The 21,815-nt window shown below is 34.4% G+C and overlaps 1 protein-coding gene across 3 annotated transcripts in view; it reads right to left on the reverse strand.

Moving 5' to 3' along the window:
- The window catches only part of TRPM7 (transient receptor potential cation channel subfamily M member 7), a 127,587-nt gene that overhangs the window by 27,135 nt on the left and 78,637 nt on the right, over positions 1–21,815 (reverse strand). For all 3 annotated transcript variants that reach the window (XR_005023123.2, XR_008992605.1, XM_036877409.2), the window contains exons 22-28: positions 17,159–17,333; positions 11,808–11,934; positions 10,585–10,769; positions 9,766–9,898; positions 7,552–8,267; positions 4,310–4,374; positions 1,405–1,501 (exon numbers count right to left, since the gene is read on the reverse strand). Coding sequence is in view for 1 of the 3 variants with exons in the window: in XM_036877409.2 (XP_036733304.2) it covers positions 1,405–1,501; positions 4,310–4,374; positions 7,552–8,267; positions 9,766–9,898; positions 10,585–10,769; positions 11,808–11,934; positions 17,159–17,333 (1,498 nt within the window). In the remaining 2 variants the exon portion in view is untranslated. The remainder of the gene's footprint in view (positions 1–1,404; positions 1,502–4,309; positions 4,375–7,551; positions 8,268–9,765; positions 9,899–10,584; positions 10,770–11,807; positions 11,935–17,158; positions 17,334–21,815) is intronic.

Genomic DNA, 21,815 nt, shown 5'->3' on the forward strand with positions numbered 1-21,815 from the left:
GAATGTCTTAAAGAAATTTAGTCAAATAACAAAGACTCTAGTGTTGACCTAACTAAAACTATGATGTAACGATGTAGGTGGGAATGGGTAATGACGTGTGCATGCGAGCATGCATGCCTTTTGGAAACACAGAGACGGGGGGGAAAAAAAAGAGTACAATCCTTGCTTTCTTTAGTTGGGGGTCAACAAAAATTGCCTAAAACTGAAATATGAAGATGGAAAATTGTCAGCATGCTAAATTTAGAAATGAGATCCATGTTATCTGAAAATAATGAGTTTTAGTTCTTCCCTCCTAATCCTTCTATCATGTATCTTTCTTCCCTTATTTCTCTGGCTAGAATGTTAAATAGAAATGGTAGCAGCCAGAATCCTTGTTTTGTTCCCCATCTTGATTTTCAGTATTTCATTATGAAGTACGTTATCTGTGGTAAGTTTTTGTAGATACCCTTTATTCAGATTATGGAAACTCCACCTTATTCTAACTTTGTTGAGTTTTAATCACGAATGGATATTAGATGATGAGTGGAATTTCATCAAATGCCTTTTCTGCAGTTATTGAGATATCATATGATTTTTCTCCTTCAATCTGTTACTACCAGCATTAACTCTATTTCTGAATGTTAAACCAGCTTGTACTCCTGGAATAAACCCAACTTGATACTGCTTCTTACTAAAAGAAAATGAAAGGGAAATGATGGTGAGGGAGATAAGGTAGTGCTGTTTTTCTTAAGGAACCTTATACAGGTTATATGCACATAACTGAAAAGGTGAATAATAATAAACTTACGTGCATATGTAACTGCAACTCATAAAGCATGATATAGAAACATCCCCAGGCCATTTCATTTTTAAGTGAAAAATTAAAGGTGAACAGCATGTACGGTATGCACCTTTTGTGTAAAAATGAGAGGCAAGAAAGACTGTACTGTCATATGTGATTAAATAAGCGTGAAACTCTACAGCATAAACAAAAATAACAGTGGTTACATGTGGGGCTGGAAAGAGAGGCTGATTGTCAAAGTGCTTGTGTGTGTGTGTGTGTGTGTGAGTATTTTAATTTTGAATTAAATGTATTAGCTACTTTTCAAAGTTAAATTAGAAAAGAAAAATATGTTGACTACATGACTATACAGACTAAAACACAACAGATACATTTGTAAAAGTTAAAATCAGCAGATTTGTAAAAAAAAGTCTTTACATTTCATCGTTAGGGACTAAACAATTTACAAAAAAGTTAGAATATTAGGACTGTGTTTCATTCAAGGTTACAGCAACAATGATGGCCTAGAATCTGAATTTCCTGACTTCTGAAACATTAACTGCTCAGGTGTGTAACATACATAAAATTCATTTAAAGCTTAAATGAGTATGTTTGCTAACAATTAACACAGTCAAAATACTCACCTTGTTCTGAATGAAGAGGAACAGAAGTTTTGTGACACTCAGTAAATCCACCATGAGAACTCTTATGTTTCAGAATGTTTTCAGAAGGAGTATCATTCTGCATATTGTAGATATATATGATTAAAAAAAAAAACTGAATTTCAAATGATTAACAGTCTCTGGATCCATTTAGCTTAATATGCTTTATTCTACCTAGACACCAAAGGGTATATTACAGATCACAGTTATTTTCTTCAATGTCAATCTGAAAAACTGCATCAAAATATCCTACTTATTTTTCATAAATCTATTTGAATGAACTCTTTTTCATAGTAATATAAGTTCATTAAAATTTGGGGGAAAAAATAGGAAATGGGTAAACTATAAAATATTTATCAATTCACCCCAAAAAGGAAAAGCTATCTTATACTAACACTGACACAGTGATACTAATGATTTGTACAGTGAAGGAGTAAAGGAGCAATTTTTTTTAGGAGGTTTTGGTAGCTTCCTAATTGCATGAGCTATTTATAGAACTAAATCTATTTGATCATTATCAAATTTCAATTTTTTTAAAAATTTGTTTTGACTTATCTATTCTTTACATTTTAGGTACTTTAATCTTTACATTCATTCCTTAATATTTTCTGTTCTCTATGTTTAGAAAGTCCTCCTGGCTTTACTGACTTATTGTTTCTATTTTCTTAAGTTATTTTTATGGTTTGAATTTTTGCATTTAAATCTGGAATTCATCTGAGTTTATAAAATGATATGAGAACATAAAACAGACTTTTACAAATTCAAACCCAACTGTCCAATTTGTATTTACTGACAAGGTCATTTCCTTTCTCATCAATTTCTAATCCAACCCTCCTTATTAAATTCTTATTTCTAGAAGAGTTATTATAGAGTTGTCCAAATGTTTCACTAAATATTCATGTTTCAACTGTTCTACCTGTATTTTAATATCTAATAGCTAATTCTCCCTTACTTTCTTCTTTTCACCTATTCGTTTTTTTCAGATGAACTAGTGAATTACATTAAACTAATATGGATAAGATCTGATATCTTCACATTGTTTCCTTGACTATAGACAAGTCACACTATTATCCAACTTAAAAATATTTCCAAATCTCTGCTATTTCTCAGAAACAATGAGTTTTAAACTGTTACTACCACAGTAAACCTTTACTTTTCATTAAACAAATTTAGCTTACATGATGCTTCACATTACAACTACTTACACAGCCAAGCAAAAGAATGATAGTTTTTTCCTGCAGTCCCAAAGCAACTCTTATTTCTTTTCTGATTTTGGTTGTTTCTTTTAGAACCAGTTCCAGCTATTTATTGTTTGTTTTATTTATATACTTTCCATAATATACACCCCTTGATGCAATGACACATCAGTTTCATAAAACCATCTATGACAGAAATTCTAGTGTACGACTGATGGGTGGGCTTCAAGGTATGTGTAAAATTGTATATTTATGCCTACATTTTAACGATTATAAAACCAACTCTGGTAGAGTAATGCCTGTTCTTTCTATTTATTATTACTTTTTCTCATTTCTTTCCTTTTTTTCTTTTCATTGTCATGTGTCGGCTAAGGCTAACTAAATGCTCTCAACACACTTACTCAGCTACATCATTACATATAATGGAAATTCAGCTCTTTAGAAGTATGACACAGAATTAAAATGGTTAGAAAACACCATGCAAATTATAGGCTTATAACTTGTAACCTGAACTTATACCTACTTCCTCTGTCTAAAGGCATATATATATTTTAAGCTGACTTTCTAACTCCCACATATCCTGAAGAGACTTAACCTGCTATTCAGGCATCTCTGAATACTCCATAATTTTATTTCTTACACCATTCTGCTGGTCCTATTTGAGATAAGAAATACAAACTTGAAGAGCAATATATGGGAAGAAAAAGAACCCCATGTAATCATTATACCTCAATTTGCATTTATTTAAATATTAAATCCCAACTTAACAAAATCTAGTTAATAGGCATTAAACTAAGTTATTCATTTTACTACAAAGCTTTAACCAAAACATACAGTATTAAAAATAATACTAGTATTAGTATTTTTACCATCAAAATGCACTTGATTCTACCTCTTATATGTAAGGCACTCAGTGAAATGTCCTGATGGCAATTAACACAATTAACTATGGATCATATCAGGAACAATAATTCAGAGAAACTCTCATATTGTAACGTTATCATTTCCTTGGCTTTAGCTTTAGGAAAACATTGTTTTAACTTTATCACTTGATTATTTCTATAACTTGAAGTTCTTTAAGGGACGGAGAAACTTAACACTTTTCCAGGTCTTCTTAATTCTCTGGGTAGCTATGTAATTACTCTTAAAGCTCTAAATAGTTGTTATTTGTGAAAGCCAATGGTTAAGAAATTAGAACTAATTTTCAGCCAGGAAACACACCTTTTTTGCCAGTGGTTCTGTACATTTTTTAATTTATTCAACAAACATTTATTGATGATCTTATACTTGCACATGATATTGTAGTTACTGGCATATTTGGCTTTTTACTATTATACTAGGGGTTCCTTGAGAGCTATCGTTATGGTCTAAAAAACTTTTTGGGTCTGGGAAAGAGTTGAGCCCAGTAAGTATTTTTTTCAAAAGAAAATGGGGGAAGCATTCTTAAAAAGAGAAACATTAAGTAGGTGATGTTTGTAAAAATGCAAGCTATTTGTACATTTTTTCATATTCCTCAAATGATTTATCATTTTTTCAAATTGTGAATAGATTCAAATACTTGGGATCATTATGTTGATGAGAGTCTCTGCTAAAATTTTATTTTTACTGAAAAAAATATTTAATTCTATTTGAACTAAACTCCAAAACAGTTAAGTAAAACTGAATCATGCTGGTAATAAGGATTTACTTACGGATATTTCTTTTATCTTTGATGTTTCTCTAAACCTCTGTAAGTAATTCATGCTATCTTTGTGTCCTTAAAAAGCAAAAACAAAAAAAAAATTAGAAAAAATACTTGTTCTTTTTAATTAAAACAATGTCGTTGCCTAAAATAAAGTCTATACACACAAGTGATGTATACTGTTTTTCAAGAAGTTTTGATGGCTCTTTCACTTTGATGAAAATTGTTTCAGTGAAGGAAGAGGTAGTGGGAGTTTCCTGTAGTTCTTTTGACAAATACTGAGAACACATGATCCAGTATGTGACACAAAGTGAACTGCTTGAAATTTTAAAGGAAAAAAGGGGGATGATAATTTTTATTATTAATAATAAAAAACCATTATACATATAGTATGTATTACATTTATTACAGATATATATATATTATATATAGACATATCAGATACAAATAAAAATACGTATAAGTATCCATATATATGTATTTCCATACCAGTGACAATAATTAACAAATAAACTAGAATGTGTTTTTAAAAGATAAACTGGGACAGACCTTAGGTAGGCAAAGCTATCTCCAGAGTGAACTCCATAGAGCCTAGCAGCAGAGATCAGCATGCTTAGTACCTAGATAACTTAATAGGGTTGGCCTTAACATATATGTTTTACATGGACATGCCATATTCTCTGAACAATCTCTATACATGTTCCATGACTAGTAAATTTCTAAGTCAGAAAAACTCAAATAAGCATTAAAGACAAGGTTAGGTTAGAAACCCACCTGATAGAAAAATTCAAACCTGAAGAGACAGAGGGCCTCATTCATACCTGGAACATCCTGGCTATGTCCACAAACAACCCAAGATGCTAAGAATTCTTTGTTAAATACTTTAATCTTTAATAATATAACAGAGTGTTAAGAGCAGTATAGTCTCCCAAATCTTAGGGGCCTACCTAGCTCTATGAAGCCTTCCCTCTTCACCTTTCCCTTTGTATGGCATACAGTTGATATTTAAATACTAAAGTCTCTACCATTAACTAAAAACAAAGCAAATAAAAAACCTTAAACATATGAAACACAATATTAGTTATTTCTTTCTGTGGCCTTCACTGCCAAGCTTTTTGGACTAGCACGCCAGTTACCCTCTGGACGTCCCCTCCTCCTATTTGAACTTTATTTCACTATGATCTGGCTTCTCCCTCTACCATTTCCTTCACTGAAACACTTTTCACTAAAGTCACTAATAGGTTATTGTTGCCTTTAACAATAATAAACATATTTTCACATCTTTTCCTTTTACTTCAAATATCAGAGATCTAAGAATAAATCATTTCTTTCTGAAATGCTCTCTTCTCTGGGTATGTAAGTGGATCAACCATAAATACTCATTTCCAGTAGAGTCCTGGCTTTCCCTATTGTCCTAATGTAATTATCAGCAGTGCATACTTTCACCTCACAAGTGCACTGGTTTGGAAGAAAAATTATATGGTCACTCAATTTTTATTTATTTATTTTGGTATCCTTAATGAACAATTATATGAGCAACATTATGGTTACTAGACTCCCCCGATTATCAAGTCCCCCCCCACATACCCCATTATAGTCACTGTCCATCAGCAGAGTAAGATGCTGCAGAATCACTGTTTGTCTTCTCTGTATTGCACAGCCCTCCCCGTGCCCTCCCCCCATTATATCTGCTAATCATAATGCCCCATTTTCCCCCTTGTCCCTCCCTTCACACCCATCCTCCCCAGGCCCTTTCCCTTTGGTAACTGTTAGTCCATTCTTGAGTTCTGTGAGTCTGCTGCTGTTTTGTTCCTTCAGTTTTTTCTTTGTTCTTATACTCCACGTATGAGTGAAATCATTTGATACTTGTCTTTCTCCACCTGGCTTATTTCACTGAGCATAATACCCTGTAGCTCCATCCATGTTGTTGCAAATGGTAGGAATTGTTTTCTTCTTATGGCTGAATAATATTCCATTGTGTATATGTACCTCATCTTCTTTATCCATTCATCTACTGATGGACACTTAGGTTGCATCCATTTCTTGGTTATTATAAATAGTGCTGCAATAAACACAGGGGTGCATATGCCTTCTTCAAACTGGGTTCCTGCATTCTTAGGGTAAATTCCTAGGAGTGGAATTCCTGGGTCAAATGGTATTTCTATCTTTAATTTTTTGAGGAACCTCCATACTGCTTTCCACAATGGTTGAGCGAATTTACATTCCCACCAGCAGTGTAGAAGGGCTCCCCTTTCTCCACATCCTTGCCAACATTTGTTGTCTTTTGGATGGTGCCCATCCTAACTGGTGTGAGGTGGTATCTCATTGTGGTTTTAATTTGCATTTCTCTGATGATTAGCAATGTGGAGCATCTTTCATGTGCCTGTTGGCCATCTGAATTTCTTCTTTGCAGAAGTGTCTGTTCAGATCCTCTGCCCATTTTTTAATCGGGTTATTTGTTTTTTGGGTGTTGAGGTGCATGAGCTCTTTATATATTTTGGATGTCAACCCTTTATCGGATATGTCATTTATGAATATATTCTCCCATACTGTAGGATGCCTTTTTGTTCTACTGATGGTGTCCGCTGTACAGAAGCTTTTTATTTTGATATAGTCCCACTTGTTCATTTTTGCTTTTGTTTCCCTTGCCCGGGGAGATACGTTCATGAAGAAGTTGCTCATGTTCATGTCCAAGAGATTTTTGCCTATGTTTTTTCTAAGAGTTTTATGGTTTCATGACTTACGTTCAGGTCTTTGATCCATTTTGAGTTTACTTTTTTGTTTGGGGTTAGACAATAATCCAGTTTCATTCTCTTACATGTAGCTGTTACGGTCAATATATAAGACACTGCTCCTTTCCAGTCATTTCTAGCATCCTGTGCACCTTTCTATTTTCCCCAAGTATCCAACATTTATTAATCACTCAGGTTCTTTCAACAAAAGTTGACCAATTCAACAGAAGATCTTTAAGTTATTAAGACCCAGTCCAAGTAAGTTTTCTATACAACTGTTATTACAGCAAATTACACAAAAGACATATGTACCAATATTAACTCTTACAACCTAATTTAATCTATTTCCCCCACTTCGTTCCTTTCTTAAAAAAATTTAGAACTATATTCTGTGAAAAGATAGTCCACTTATCACACAAGTACATGGTTTTATTAATTAGTTACTTGTTTTTATTTCTAAAGTGATAATTATAATTAAAGGTAAGTAATATTGCTATACAAATATCAGTGTCAAACTTACCTATGAAGGCTCCAAACTCTATAGTATCTCCTTCTGCTGCTCTTGAGCCAACAGTTTCTTGATCTTTGGTTACAGTTTCCAAGTGCCTCTTGCAACTGGGCTGGGATGGCGTGCTGACAAAAACTTTGGTTGGTGGGGATGACAGATGGGGTGTGCTGTTAGATGAGCTGCCTAGTTTCTGAGTTTTATTAAACATCTTTAAGGTTTCTACCCCATGGAGTCTCTGCCGAAGTTCTGGAGGGGAAACAGCACTTGGGAATAAGGCACCACAAGAGGAACCAGCCTCTGGAAAATGGAATTCTTTTCTCTGGGGTACTACAGGTAAATCCTGACCAAATATGTGGCACTGGGTATCTTTTTCATCTTTTATAAAAATATTACCAAGAAAAGGATTATTACTTTCAAGATCACCTTGAGGAAGAGAGGAGCTAAGGGTATTTACAACACTGTGCTTTTTCCACACAGAAGGTCTTACTGGACCATCATCAATAAGGTTTTGAGCTAAATGTTTGGAAATGCTCAATTCTCGTGTAATTTCATTGTGAACTTTGCTAGCTTCTGAAGCTTTCTGAGCAGTAAGTGTTTTTAATGTATCTACAGTCAGGGCTGAAAGATCTTGCAAATGACCAATTTGAGAATCTAATGACTGCAGTGATCTTTTTATATAGTTGACACGATCTCCAACTTCTTTAATCTGAATGCACATCTGCTCCACTCTGTTGGGGAAACAAAGGCTTTTTACTATTAAAAATTAATGTTTTAGAAATCCTTTTTGTAACCTCAATAAATGGTAAAAAGAAAGAAGTTTTACATGCATTCAAACAAGGTAAATATAAAATAAGGTACGGTTATTTATTTAATACAAGGCACACCTTATAAGGATCCTATTCCTGTGCTAATCCTATTACATAAAATGCAAGATTTTAAAAAACGCTTTTATTCCATAGGCTATTTATTCCAATTTCCCTACATCAAAGTAACACCAAAGAACAAATGTGTATATAGATACACACACACAGAAGTATCATTAGCATATTGTAACTATACAAACATATTTCCAGAATGTAGCAAAGTCAATGGAAAGAAACAAATGCTTTAAAATACTGAGGACAGCTTTACTTTTCTCCACCAACATTAATTTTTCCTTGCCCTCTGTAATGAGGGTCAAAAAAACCTGAGACTGATTTACATGAAATATTAGAAGAACTGACCTGTCTCCCAGAACATAACATAAAACTATTCCTGAACTTGTTTGACAAGCACTAACTGAACAACGACCGCATGTCATATAATGAGTTATAAGAAATACATATTTGGTCATTCTTAAGACTAAATATATTACTTCCGAGGTATATTTGGTCTTCATCCACAGTTCCTGAAAACGCTGCAATCTTAGAGGTGAAACAGGTGTTTTGTCATGTTAATGAGAGACTTCTGGACCAGAGGTTGGATCAGCTAACGGCCAAAAATTTAATGATAACCATACAATGAAGCCCTCACAAAACCCATGAGAAGAGTTCTTTCTACTCTACCTGCTCTGCTTGGTTGCATCCTGTTTCTTGGTCAGAGAGAGTTTCTATGCTTGGGGAACCACAACGCCTGCGTGTGCCACCAAGCCAGGCCCAAAGCTTCACAAGGATAGAAGTTCCCTTACTTGGGACCTTGTCAATCTCTCTCTTCATCTGGTTGTTAACTTGTATCCTTTATTAAACTGGTAAACCTAAGCATTTTCATGAGTTCTGTGAGCTGCTCTAGCAAATTAATGGAACCTAAGGGGGAGGTCATGGGAACCTCCAATCTGTAGCTGGTAGGTCAGAAGCACAGATAATTGCCTGGGGCTTGCGACCGGTATCTGGAGTGGGGTGAGAGTGGAGGGCAGTCTTATAGGATGGACCCCTTAGCCTGGGAATCCGGTGCTGTCTCTGGGCAGACAGCATCAGAATTGAGCTGAGCTCTTCAACAACTTGCTGGTGTTCGAGAATTGCTTGGTTAAGTATGTGGGGGAAGACCCCCTCCCACATATTTACACACAATGGCATCAGGTCCAGTACCCGAATGAAGTTATACTACTATTACTGCTTGTAAAATATTGTTACTGTTATACATATATGTAGGGGGAAAATACACCATTGCATTTGGTGGCAGAGATAGGATACCATGTATAAGAGAAAAGCCTCTGACATAAAACCAATTATAATTAAAGAGCTTCAGAACCTTTCAAAAGTGACACGAATTCTTTCTTCACTTCCAGAATGAAATTTGTCATCTTTTTCATTAAAATACATTTCAACACACTGCTCTTCAAAATCATGAAGTTTTTTCTGATCTTCTTCCGTTAAAAAAAGTTCTAAGGAGAAAAAAGGGAAAAAAATTACTGAAGACTCTCAAGATGCCAACCTTTAGCTTGTAAGTTTTGTGAATTATTCCAAATTCGTAAGATTGTATGTATCATTTGTAATTTTCTCTGCTTTTTACTGCTGTATTTCTAAAGCACTAGACAAGTATTTCTATTTTCTTCTTCACTCACAGTGTGAGCTAAGCAAAATAGTTGAGGTACTTCCTCCTGTTCTAACTTCTTTTTTCTGTAATACACCCTTCCCCTAGAGCTCTCTCTCATACCTCTCCCTCACATACACAGGTAGAGGAATTTAAGAACTGACCTGGTACAAGAAGAAGGTATTATAAAGTTGTAAGCACAGTTTGATATGGTGATTAGTCTCATGTAATGTAGAGAATGTACTATTAAGAGATACTGCTTAAAGAAGAGTAAAAATGGTATGCAGAACAGCAAGTGCTATGGTTTACATTACCATTTTAACAAAAACAAATGGAAACGCCACACTCAAAAGGAAGCTTAATACTAAATTCACCTTTATAGATATTATACAGTTATTTAAAAATCTTTTATGTTTAGGTGAACCCAACAAGAACATTTATTATAACATTAACCAATTAAGTTTCTGAGTATAAGTAATACTTCAGTGTAATACTGATTAAGTGATAAACACATTTGCCTTAACATATTTTACTTACTCGGTCCATCTGAAGTCTTATCTTTTTTTCTTCTTTTACATATACAGCAAAACAGAGAAACTATATGGCTGAGAATTATAAGTGGTGGAGGCAGAACTGGTTTCTCATGATAAGCCATAATAAAATGATAACGTTGGTACTTCCATACAATATTAGAAATTGCCTTCACTTGTAAATACACATTGCTAGAATAAGAATAAAAATACAACAAACTTAGCTAAGAATATTTTAAAGTTTTAAATACTAAAGATTTTATTGTAACTGTTTTTCAAATAAGGATTGAAAAGAGTACCCTACCATAAATAAGACAAATACAAACAAGAAACTGGAAAAAATACATGCAGCAGTATAACGCACAAGTTCGGTATTGTTGAGGATCTTAATTATAAACTCCCAGAAACATGGGTAGAGAAATTACTTAAAGGTTTTAAAATTATATATAAAGGACAAAAATATGAGAAAAGATTCGATTTTAGCAGTCATAAAATAAGTACAAAGAAGTAAAAATCCTTTTATGTACTATCAAATTAGCAATCATTAAAAATAACAATACCTATTAGCAGAGATTTGGGGACACAGCCCTATTTTGACTTAAATGTGAATGGTCCTAAAAATATATATACTGAGCAGTTCTCCTTTTAAGAAAAACATTCTAAGGAAATATTTATGATTAATAAAAAATGTAATCACAATATGTAGTTTTGGGGAACAAAAAACATACAATGAATTAAGCAACACTGGCTTAAAAATTTATGCTCTGTATCACTGAATACCAGTAACCATTAAAAAATAAACTGGAGAGGAATATTTATTAATGTGGGATATATAAAATATAAGAATACTATTGAAAAGAAAATGGTCCATATTCATAAAAAATGATGCAAAGATATATACCAAAATGTCAAGATTGAGATTACTGATGAATTTTCTATTTGCCTTTCTGTTTTATGTATTAAATGTGTACTCCTTGGCAACTTGGTAAAAATCCTAATAAAGGTTAAATTTATAAAAGAACTGCATGTTAGAAGATAATAAGGTCTCAAATTTAGAACTCATTTGATTTGAAAAAGCATGCCTTCTTATTTGTAATTTTCAAAGATAATTTTAGTAATTTAAGTCTCAACAAAATTTTTAGGTTTTAAATTTGGTGTATTTCCTTCAAAATGTGAATAACAGTATATTAAATGATCTCATTACAATAAGCAACTGAGTAAAATTCTTACTTGAAAAATGCAATAAGAAGATTGACCATAATGATATACTGTACAAAGAGGTAGACCGCTTGAAGAAATGGAGTCAACCATGTCCCGGGACCACAGATTTCCTTGATAGTGGAATCATTTGCACACACTTTAGAAAGAAACAAAAATTAAAACATAGTAATTCACCAGTGACTTACTTCTAATTAGTATTTATGCTTGTTTGAAGGACGTTTTGATTATGTATAAATCTGCTTCACAGATTCTAACAAAAGCTTCTGGGCAGGCAGCCATGGGACCACCACTTAAAAGTATTGTAACACAGAAGAATTTTGTGAGGGGTAGATGTATTCTACCACTCTATTCCAGTTGAGGAGGTACAACTTCTGTGTTATATCTATCCTTCAAGGCAGGGGCTTAGCTTGAGGAGCATTAACAAGAGGAAAATTCCCAGATTCAGCGACACTCTTAACATTTCTGTAAGAAAAATAACTAAACCATAAGAGTATCATAAACTCGTACTAAATTTACAAACATAAAGATTACTGAGTTTATCATATGTCCCAAAAGAGAGTTGAAGGAGTGGTTTAGTGTCTCTCAAATATATGACTGGATTTGAATTCCTTGCTTTTCATTACCCAACGTGCTATGCTTCTAAAGCCCGAACACAGCTGAATACAAAGAAAGAAGGGAAGAGCTTGAATACCCATCACAATCTTGTGTGATCAGGGACAAAGGGACATCTCTCATCTGATTACTTCCTGCTGGACATGGTCAGTGTCGGGTGGCTGTGTAATGAAATCTTCTAAGTAGGGCCAGAATTAGAATTCAATAATCATGAATTAGTGATGTTTTATATAAATATTTATAATACACTTACCACTTGGTGTTTAGTAAGCATTTAAAAATATATACACCATTAATATTCTCTTAACGGCTGTACTTCTTTCAAATGATTTTACAGACAAACTGATACGTAAGGTCCTTTTGTAGATGCACAGGATGAAGCCCCCTCAAGACTTCTCATTACAGAGAAGCCAAGTCCCTCAATTATGACCCAAATGTGGAAACTAAACTGAGTAATTGGAGACTTCAGAATATGGGAGTTTGCAAACCAAGGTAAAGCAAACTAAATAGACACAGGAGTCTTAGTCCCCTCTCAAGGCTTTAGATAAATCTATTGACTCACGTATATCCTTAAGATGTTTTACTGGAACTTAGACCCCCACAAGACTGGTAGCTAAGATTCCTGAAACAATTCCCTGTTCATCTCATCACTGACCAATCAGAAGAATGGGTATAAGGTGATCACACACCCTGCAACTCTTTTCTATAGTTTTGCCTTTAAAAACCTTTGATTATAAGCCAATAGAAGTTCAAGACTTTGAGCTTTATTAACTACATGTTCTCCTTGCATGGCCTGCTTTCTTTTACAGCATCCTGATGAGTCTGGCTTTATTGTCCATCAGGCAAGCAGACCTAGGTTTGCTTGCTTTGGTAACAAACTGGTGACCCAGATGGGACTGTCCTGAATGGATGGCCCTAAATGGAAGTTTCACGAATGGCTCATCAGCCCCTGGCTGGTGGCCTTTCTTGGAAACTGTACAGCAGCAGCCTGTGAAACTTTTGTCTAAGGGACAGTCCCCAGTGTTTGGCCACTGACCAGTTGTCGCTGGCCCATGGTTCTTTAACCCTTGTAATGAAGGAAACTAGGCTTTGGATTTGGATTTATGAAACATCTCTGGTAAACAGCTGAGCTCACTTGCAGTGGTACCAGGGTATTCTCTCTTTTGTATTTGGTTTGACTTCAGTGGAAGTTGGTTTTGATGGGACTTTTCCCTTAATAGCTTGAGAGACACTCTTATGTCCTGTGATTGTATGTCTTTGAAACTTTGTGTCTTGGTGACTTCGTTTGGATTAATCCCTTGTTAAAAGTTCTAGCCATGAATAACAGGTAGTAGCAGCTCTGTTTCACCTTGCAACCCCCTCTAGGATACATTTTGCAAAGTTGGGGAATTTTTAGTTATGAACCGATGAAAAAGAAAAAAAAAAAAGTAACTTAAAAAATAATACAGCCTGGCCACAATACTCCCTGTTGTTGCAAGAACAATGGCCATTAGGAGGAACATTCCCATTACATAAAATCATTAAAAAATATATAAAAGCAAAGGCCTTAATATGCAAATAATAGCTCCAGGAAAAGTTAACAAAAAGTTGATACAGAAGGGGAAAATTTGCATTCTTTGTGCTTTGATGTCATGAATCTTATCATGTCCTTGATATGTAAATACAACCCACCATCGCCTGAGGCTGAAGGAAAAAGATTGAAAAAGTAACAAAGAGAAGGATATTATGATGACTTATAAGAAAATGGATCAAAGTTTTTAAGGGTTAAGGGAAGTCAGACCTGTGTTGCTGTAAAAAAAAGATATGAGGAATGGGGATGCGTTTTTTTTGAAGGAAAAAATGAGAGTAATTTTGTCTTACAGTAAAATGACTGTTCAGACAAAAAGGAAACAGGTAATGCAAACCTAAATAGATATAGAAATTGCAGGTTTGTGAAACAGGTATCTTAGGAAATTTATGTACGGTCAAGCTAAGATTGGAACAGATTTAAGTGATGGTAATTTGACTTGTTTAAAACACTGCTGGTTCTCAAATGTTTGCTTTTGCAGATCTAAGGAAACTCCTTCTTAAGCCTGCTATGACTTCAAGGCACTTTGGCAAATTACATCTTTGTAAGCAGAGTATGAAACATTTATCTTTTTCTCCCTATCTGATCTCTCCAGAATTCAAAAACTCTGAATATTTTTATAGCAATATAATTGTTTAGATGGTTCAGAAAATGGTTCCTTATGACGGTATAATTGGAAACTTTGGTTATATTACCAAGGCTTTGACTGGAATGTCGTATTTGAAAAAGAGAGGTACACAGACTCAGATGTGGCCAGCTTTATGGGTCTAAGGTTGACTTTATGGAGCCAATGAAGCCCCCTGAAAATATTCAGCCTGAAACCTTGCTTGCAGAGTTCCTAGCAGCCTTACCAATTGAGTAAGCAAGTTTACTTTCTGGCAGGAGCAGGAACCTCAGGATAATTTGAGAACCTAGAAAAGAGAGGAATTCCCCCAAATCTATAGGTATTGCAGGCAAACTTCCTGGCTTGGCTTTCCTAACCTTGGGAAACTTTTAAAGTTCAATCTGAGATTCCTTATGAAAAGTTCCAGCAAAGTAGATTTAAAAGAATAACACTATTCTTACTGAACTTATAAAAATAACTGGATCAAGTATGTTGGACTTAATTTGCAAACAAGTGGTTATCTTTGGTAAAAATGAGGATGAGCTGATAAGAGAAAAATTGTTTCAGTAGCACACCTTTAAGGTTTTAGTTCTGGTTATCTTTGAGGATTTGTTAAACTGGACTGGATTATGAACTATTCTGCTTTCCTCAGGTATCAGATTATGACTCTCCAAACCAATGTTTCCAATTTCCTCCCATCCTTTTGATGTAGATTCACTGAGAACAGAAGCCCTGAAGTCCTGAAACCGAAAAGAGATGACCTGATACAGAATTCAGAGAAATAGCCACAACAGCCCATATTTAGACAATCTTTAAGCCTGTTGCTGTGTGGGCACTCAAAGATCACCAGGGAATTCAAACTGATAAAGCCATCTGTTAGCTTAACTTCTGTATGGTGAAACTTTAAATTTCAAAGGCAGGGACTGTTTTCTATACCACCCTACCCTTGGAACTTCAAAGTTGCCAATCTTTATGAAAACAAACTAGGGACCTATACAAACTTGGCTCTTTTTGTGGGTTCCCCACAAGATTCTCTCAGTCCTAGGGGAAATGCTTAAGATGGGTCTCACTGTTCTTACTGTCTTACTCATTTGTATAATGGTCAAACTCTTTTATGGTCTATTTAACCAAAGTTTGTTTTAAAAATAGCTCAGACTACTGATACTACTAAGGAGATGCAGCGCTCCACAGGCTCTGCAGTCACCCCTCACTGACCCCATCCAGCAGGAGGTAGTCAGATGAGAGATGATGTCATCCCTTTGCCCTGATTCCACAAGATTGTAGAATGGATCACTGACAGTGAGAAACTGTAACATAGAAAGCATGGCATCTCTTCCTCCATACTGTGTTTGTCTCCTTTGCTACTTTAACCTTTAGGCCAAAATAAAAAGGGAAAAAAGGCTTCTGTTCAGCCCTGCAGGTAGGCTTGTTAATCATCAAAAGGAATTTTGTTTAGTTTGAATTTCTGCAAATAGTCCTTTACCCCAAAACTTGCCTCCCCAGAGCAGCTTTGGAAATATGTGTGAAAACAATGACTGCCTTGGCAAAGATTTACAGGAACATAGAGACCAGGCATAGGTCCATACGTCAACTAACCAAAGCTTCCCCTTTCCCCAGCATAAAAGAATCTTGAAATTAACCCTGAGTTAAGATGGTGCTTTAGGACACTAGTTCACCATCTTCTCGGTCTGCTGGCTTTCTGAATAAAGTTGCTTTCTTTGCCCCAGCATCTTTTGTCTCAATTTATTGGCCTATCATACAGCAAGTGGAATGAGCTTGAACTGGTTACACTTTCAGCCTTAAACATTTTTTTGAATCTATTTCCATTCTATTCAAGTAAGTTGGGAAACAAATACCCAAGAAAGAGAATGCAGGAGAATAAAAACGTATATCCAATACTTTATTAAACAAGTAAACTAGAGCCGTATCACAAATAGAGCAATGAAAACCTGGAAATGATGCTGAACAGGAAGCCACTAAACACAGAATTTCACCAGTCTAGTAAAACCTCATTGTTTCAATCAACCTCTGCTAACAACTGATGACCACTATGTGGCTATCTTCTGACCTAATCCCTATAAATAGGTGGGGTGGGGAGCAATACAGGTGTGGGGTGAGGGAAGAATGAAGTAAAACAGGAGAGAAAAAGCAAGAAAGATCAACAGCAAACTAACAAAATGAAGAGTCTATAATGCGTATGTGGATGTCAGCAGAACATCCCTGAGAATCAGACCCTATGATTACAGAGCAAAGTGATGAAAAAGAACAGGTGTCCTTAGCTATAAATTAACAAACCCTACAGACCACTCTACCTCTGAATTTTCTGTTATGTGAGCTAACTAGCGTCCTTATTGCATAAGCCAGTTTAAGCAAGATTTCCATTATTTGTAGCTAAAACAATTCTGAAACACTTTTTTTCAATTAGTTTTTGTTATGTCTCTTCTGGGATTAACAAATTCATTGTGGGAGGGCTTGGGTCAGTAAAAGTTTGTCTTGTGAAAATATGTAACATTACTATAGTGCAATTCTGACTTTAAAACATAACTAAAATATGAATGTGTGAACATAAATCCTTACCATCTATTTCATATGCATAGACTTCACCAAAAATCATCCAGTATGGATGAAAAACTATATCTTTAGCAAGAGTCCAAGATGGTACTTCACGAGGATAAAGTATTGCCTTTCTGGGAACACCAAAACTAAGTAATACAAGAGCCATAATCACTACAATGTAGAACATATTGGCCACCTGTTAAAAAACGAACATTGTTAAAATACATGGGAATTTAAACATAAGTACAATTTTTCACCTTAAAAAAGTTTATAATATTGTAATACATAACTAGAATCTTTGTGTTTTTTTTTATTCCTAATATTAGCATTCAGGAAAATATCACTACGTAAACCTTAACATCAAACAGACTGTAAAAATTCATCTGTGAAGTTAGGCAAGTCATGGGTATCTTCTATATAAAATGAATCATATCAGTGGATCAAACTAGAGTCTGCCTATCTTGAGTCTATGAAGATTTTGAAGAGATACAGACACATGGACAGATTTAGGGAATCAGTTTCCATAAGTGCTCCTTCCTAAAATTGCTCTATTCTTATACTGGAGGTATAGACTCTTTTTACCTCCCTTTGATAATTGCTTTTTGCCTCACATCCCGAGAAAGGCATTCTTCTTATCCTTCCTGAACCTTACCATGGTGCCTTGCTCTAGGCTGTGAAAACCTCTTAGTTGCTAAACAAAACAATAAACTAAATTATCAGTATGGGTGTAGAAAAAATAAGTAAAACCTGGTTAACAAATCCTTTTCTAAGTCGGGTAGTTTGCAATTCTTTAATTTTAACAAAATTGAAAAAAGAGCCTAACTGAGCTCTCACTTAACACTAAAAAATAATTTTTATTGTTAAATCAGTATAAATTTTGGCATTAGTCAGGAATTCAAAGAAGTGATAAAGTATAATAAAACTTTCTTTTTATTTAGGTGTACAACTGCTCAGCATTTACATCTAAAAAACTGAATTGTTGTCTCTCTCTAGCAGTATGTGATATTCATCCATGAAAAATAATCTACTGGGAAAAGACCCATGCAGAAACTCCATTACATTTATAATATGTCTGTACTTTCATCTACTATGAACCAACAATTACAATAACAAATCAACCTAAGAGAAATTATGACATTTTCATAAAATTTTAAATGAATATATAGTGAGAGTAGAAAGGAAGCCAGGAATGTGAAAGGTAAAAAGGACAGTAAGTCCAGTCTAGATAGAAAACATTTACTTATATATAATCATTTAGACTTAATCCTTCATCTTTGAAATTCTGTGATATCTTCCAATAAATTTTCATTAGAGTTGAGTCTCTGTGACTTGCAAGCAAAAGTCCTAATACCCCCCCAAAGATTCAGTTTTCTTATTTGTAAAATAGCAAAGTAATGCCTTCTTTGAGTGTTTAAGGGATTATTGAATGAATGTATGTTTTCATTAAACAAAAGCTTGGGATGAAAGATTTTAAAAGGCAAATAATTCATCAAACATCATTCATGGCATTTGATATATTCTGAAATCCAAATATTTATCTGAAATTAAAGAAAAAGCCCAGGTCAAAAATTCTAAACAAAACCCAAACCTGTACATAAGTAACCCTAAAATTATTCAAGGTCTATGGCTGATGATTCATAGAGGTCTCTGTATTTCATACTTTTTCACATAAAGCCTATTTGAACACTTTCATTATACTTGATTCAAACTTAATTAGAAGTATTTTAATATTCCATTTCCTCATATCTAGAATGAGGATCCTAGCTTGACTGTATAGGTATATGGAGCAAGTAGGAAATGTTTATCATTTATCATGTAAATGTAGAGATAATTTTTCTCATCTTTATTAAAGATTTCAACTGTGAGGAAGATTTCTTCTATTTTAATCTTTTATATCTTCAAGGTTGTTTTCTCTAATCAGAAATTCCCTGATTATGATAAACTCCTATTTTCTAAACTTTTTCAAGTACTGTATTTTTTGTGAAAGCCTTCATGACAGAATTAGCTACGAGCTCTCTGGTCTTCACACAATTTCTGTAGCTATGTATCTTGTCATATGTCTTGTACACTAGATATGAGTTCCATGAGAATCTGGACCATGTCTTCTCATCTTTGTAGTCTCAGCTTAGTATAATGCATGGCACATAATACACAATGATAAAAGAATGTTAAGTTACTCTAGGAATCTACTACTATAAAACTCATCTCCATTATTCATTATTTATAAGTTTGCTTCAATGAAGGATTTCTTTACTCTGCAGCATCTCCTTTTAAGCAGACAATTAGAACATTGACCATTATGAAAATTCTGAGGGGGTTGAAAGGGAAGATGGCACTAGCATAAAACAGATAATGATGTGATAAATGACCAGTTAAGAGGTGAAAGACATAATGCTGGTGAAGGGTGGTTCTAAAGAACATCACAGATGAAGAAAATGAAAAAAATATTCAAGCTCCCTGTAACCAGGATGGGAGAATTGGCAGGAGTGTTGGGAGCAAATCAGACAGCAATCCAGACAGCTCCACTTTTTCTTGGCTTCCTCTACTTTCCCATTTCCATCTTTCATTATGGCTATTCACTTCTACACTTCCTGCACTTTTCATTTATTGTACACTACCATTAAATTAACCCAATACAACTAAGTAACTAAAATAATCTGGTAGGCAACGAGACCTGGAATGCCTTTTTGCATGCTAAAGTTAGGCTAAAACCAATTCTTTCCCAAAAGCCTCAACTCTCCTACTTTTCCTGGAAATACCATCACTTTATGAAAGAATGCAAAATGGATGAAAAATGAGTACTTGTTTTGATATGATAAATAGTCAGTAATTCCTAAGTGGGGGGAAATAGGATGCATTTTCCTAGAAAAGTGAAAAAGCAAATAAAACAATAAAACTTCATATTTTGAAAACTTAAAGATCTTGTTTTCATGATGCAAAGTAGTGCTGATAATCCTGTGAGCTAATGGAGTTATTCTTACTCAGAAGATAAATTTCATTTTGAACGCAGTGATTTTCCCAGATCAAGGAAAAGTTTCAGAAACTCTAGGAATAGATTTTTATATTAAAGGGGGGTAGGTATTTAAAAAGAATTGAGAAATAGCACATATAAGACTATAGTGATAAAACCATTATGTATATTTATTCATGTGAAGTCTGACGGAAACACATATATTCAAATATGTCTTGAAGAATGGAAAGCTAAACATCAAACTGTTAAAAGTGGATGTCTTTGGATATTAGTACCTGCTAATATTTTCTACAATGAATACTAATCTTAGAATACTTACTTTAAAAAAAGCAATAGCGAAATAGTGTTTGCCTTTTTTACTATAGAAAATACAAATATTTTATGGTAGGAGTTGACCCAATACATTTTAGATTTTTCAGTTCAATGCATAAGGAAGTGCATATTAAACCCAACATGTATATATAAAAAACAAAACCTGCCAGTGGATGAAGCTTATGAGAAAGAGCAAAATATCGGGCATGTTATATCAGGAAAAGTAACTCCCATATTAAAAAATAGTCTAGATCAATGAAGACAGGAGGAAAGAGGTTCCTAAAGACATAAAACATAGACAGTATTTGTTTAACTAGCATTGTCTTACAAAGCATATTAATGGGACAAGATTAGTACGGTGAGTTGGACTTAAGCATGAAAAACATTTTGTGAGACTTTCTCAGACTACTATCACTGGCTGGAAATCATCCTAACAATCTGACTAGCTTACAACATGCATACATTGAAAAGTCACTCTGAGAAGTCTGAGAAGGTAAGAAACAACAAAGAAACATCAACTCATTCCTCTTATGGAAAAGAAAAATCAAATTTGGGGTGGGGAGAACTCTTCAATGGTTCCCCTATTACTTTTCTTCTTTAAAGGCCCAGTTTCCAATGTTCTGTATAATCCAGGCTATGCCCTACCTATCCAATTTGACTACTTATTAACTACTCCTTATCATAAAAAAATTCCAGTCAGGCTGAGCTTTTTTACTCTTATGTCTTAAGCTTTTGAAGAACAACTCACATCCCATTCCTTTAATAAAAGTCTCCAAAGATTTATCTCTTTCTATGAAACCCTATATCCACTACTCATTAATTTAATTAATAAACCACATTAGTAGTTTACTAGTATCTCACATTTCCTAAAATACTTTATGTAGGACAAGCTAGATTATAAAATTATTAAAAATAACTACAGGAGAGGGATACGGGGGGGGGGGGAAGAAAAGGGGCACTACGATTAGCATGTATAATGTGGGGGGAGGCACGGGGAGGGCTGTGCAACATAGAGAAGACAAGTAGTGACTCTACAGCATCTTACTACACTGATGGACAGTGACTGTAATGGGGTTTGTGGGGGGGACTTGGTGAAGGGGGGAGCCTAGTAAACAATGTTCCTCATGTAATTGTAGATTAATGATACCAAAAAAAAAAAAAAAACCTACAGGACTGGCAAAGACAAAAAGAGAAATGTGGTTTCACAAAGTTCAGAGGCAATATCCTAATACTTCTTCCATTGTCTTGCATCGCAGTGGGAATATAAAAAACATTAAAAACTATTTGGTGAATGATTAGTTTTTAAATTTATAATCTGCTGCTAAGGATATAAAAATAAGAGAAAAAAGGAATCAACCTATTAAAATACAATGAATTTTCAGTATTTTTTTTTCT

The sequence above is a fragment of the Manis pentadactyla genome, chromosome 11 (assembly GCF_030020395.1).
Source record: "Manis pentadactyla isolate mManPen7 chromosome 11, mManPen7.hap1, whole genome shotgun sequence".
Taxonomy (NCBI): Eukaryota; Metazoa; Chordata; class Mammalia; order Pholidota; family Manidae; genus Manis; species Manis pentadactyla.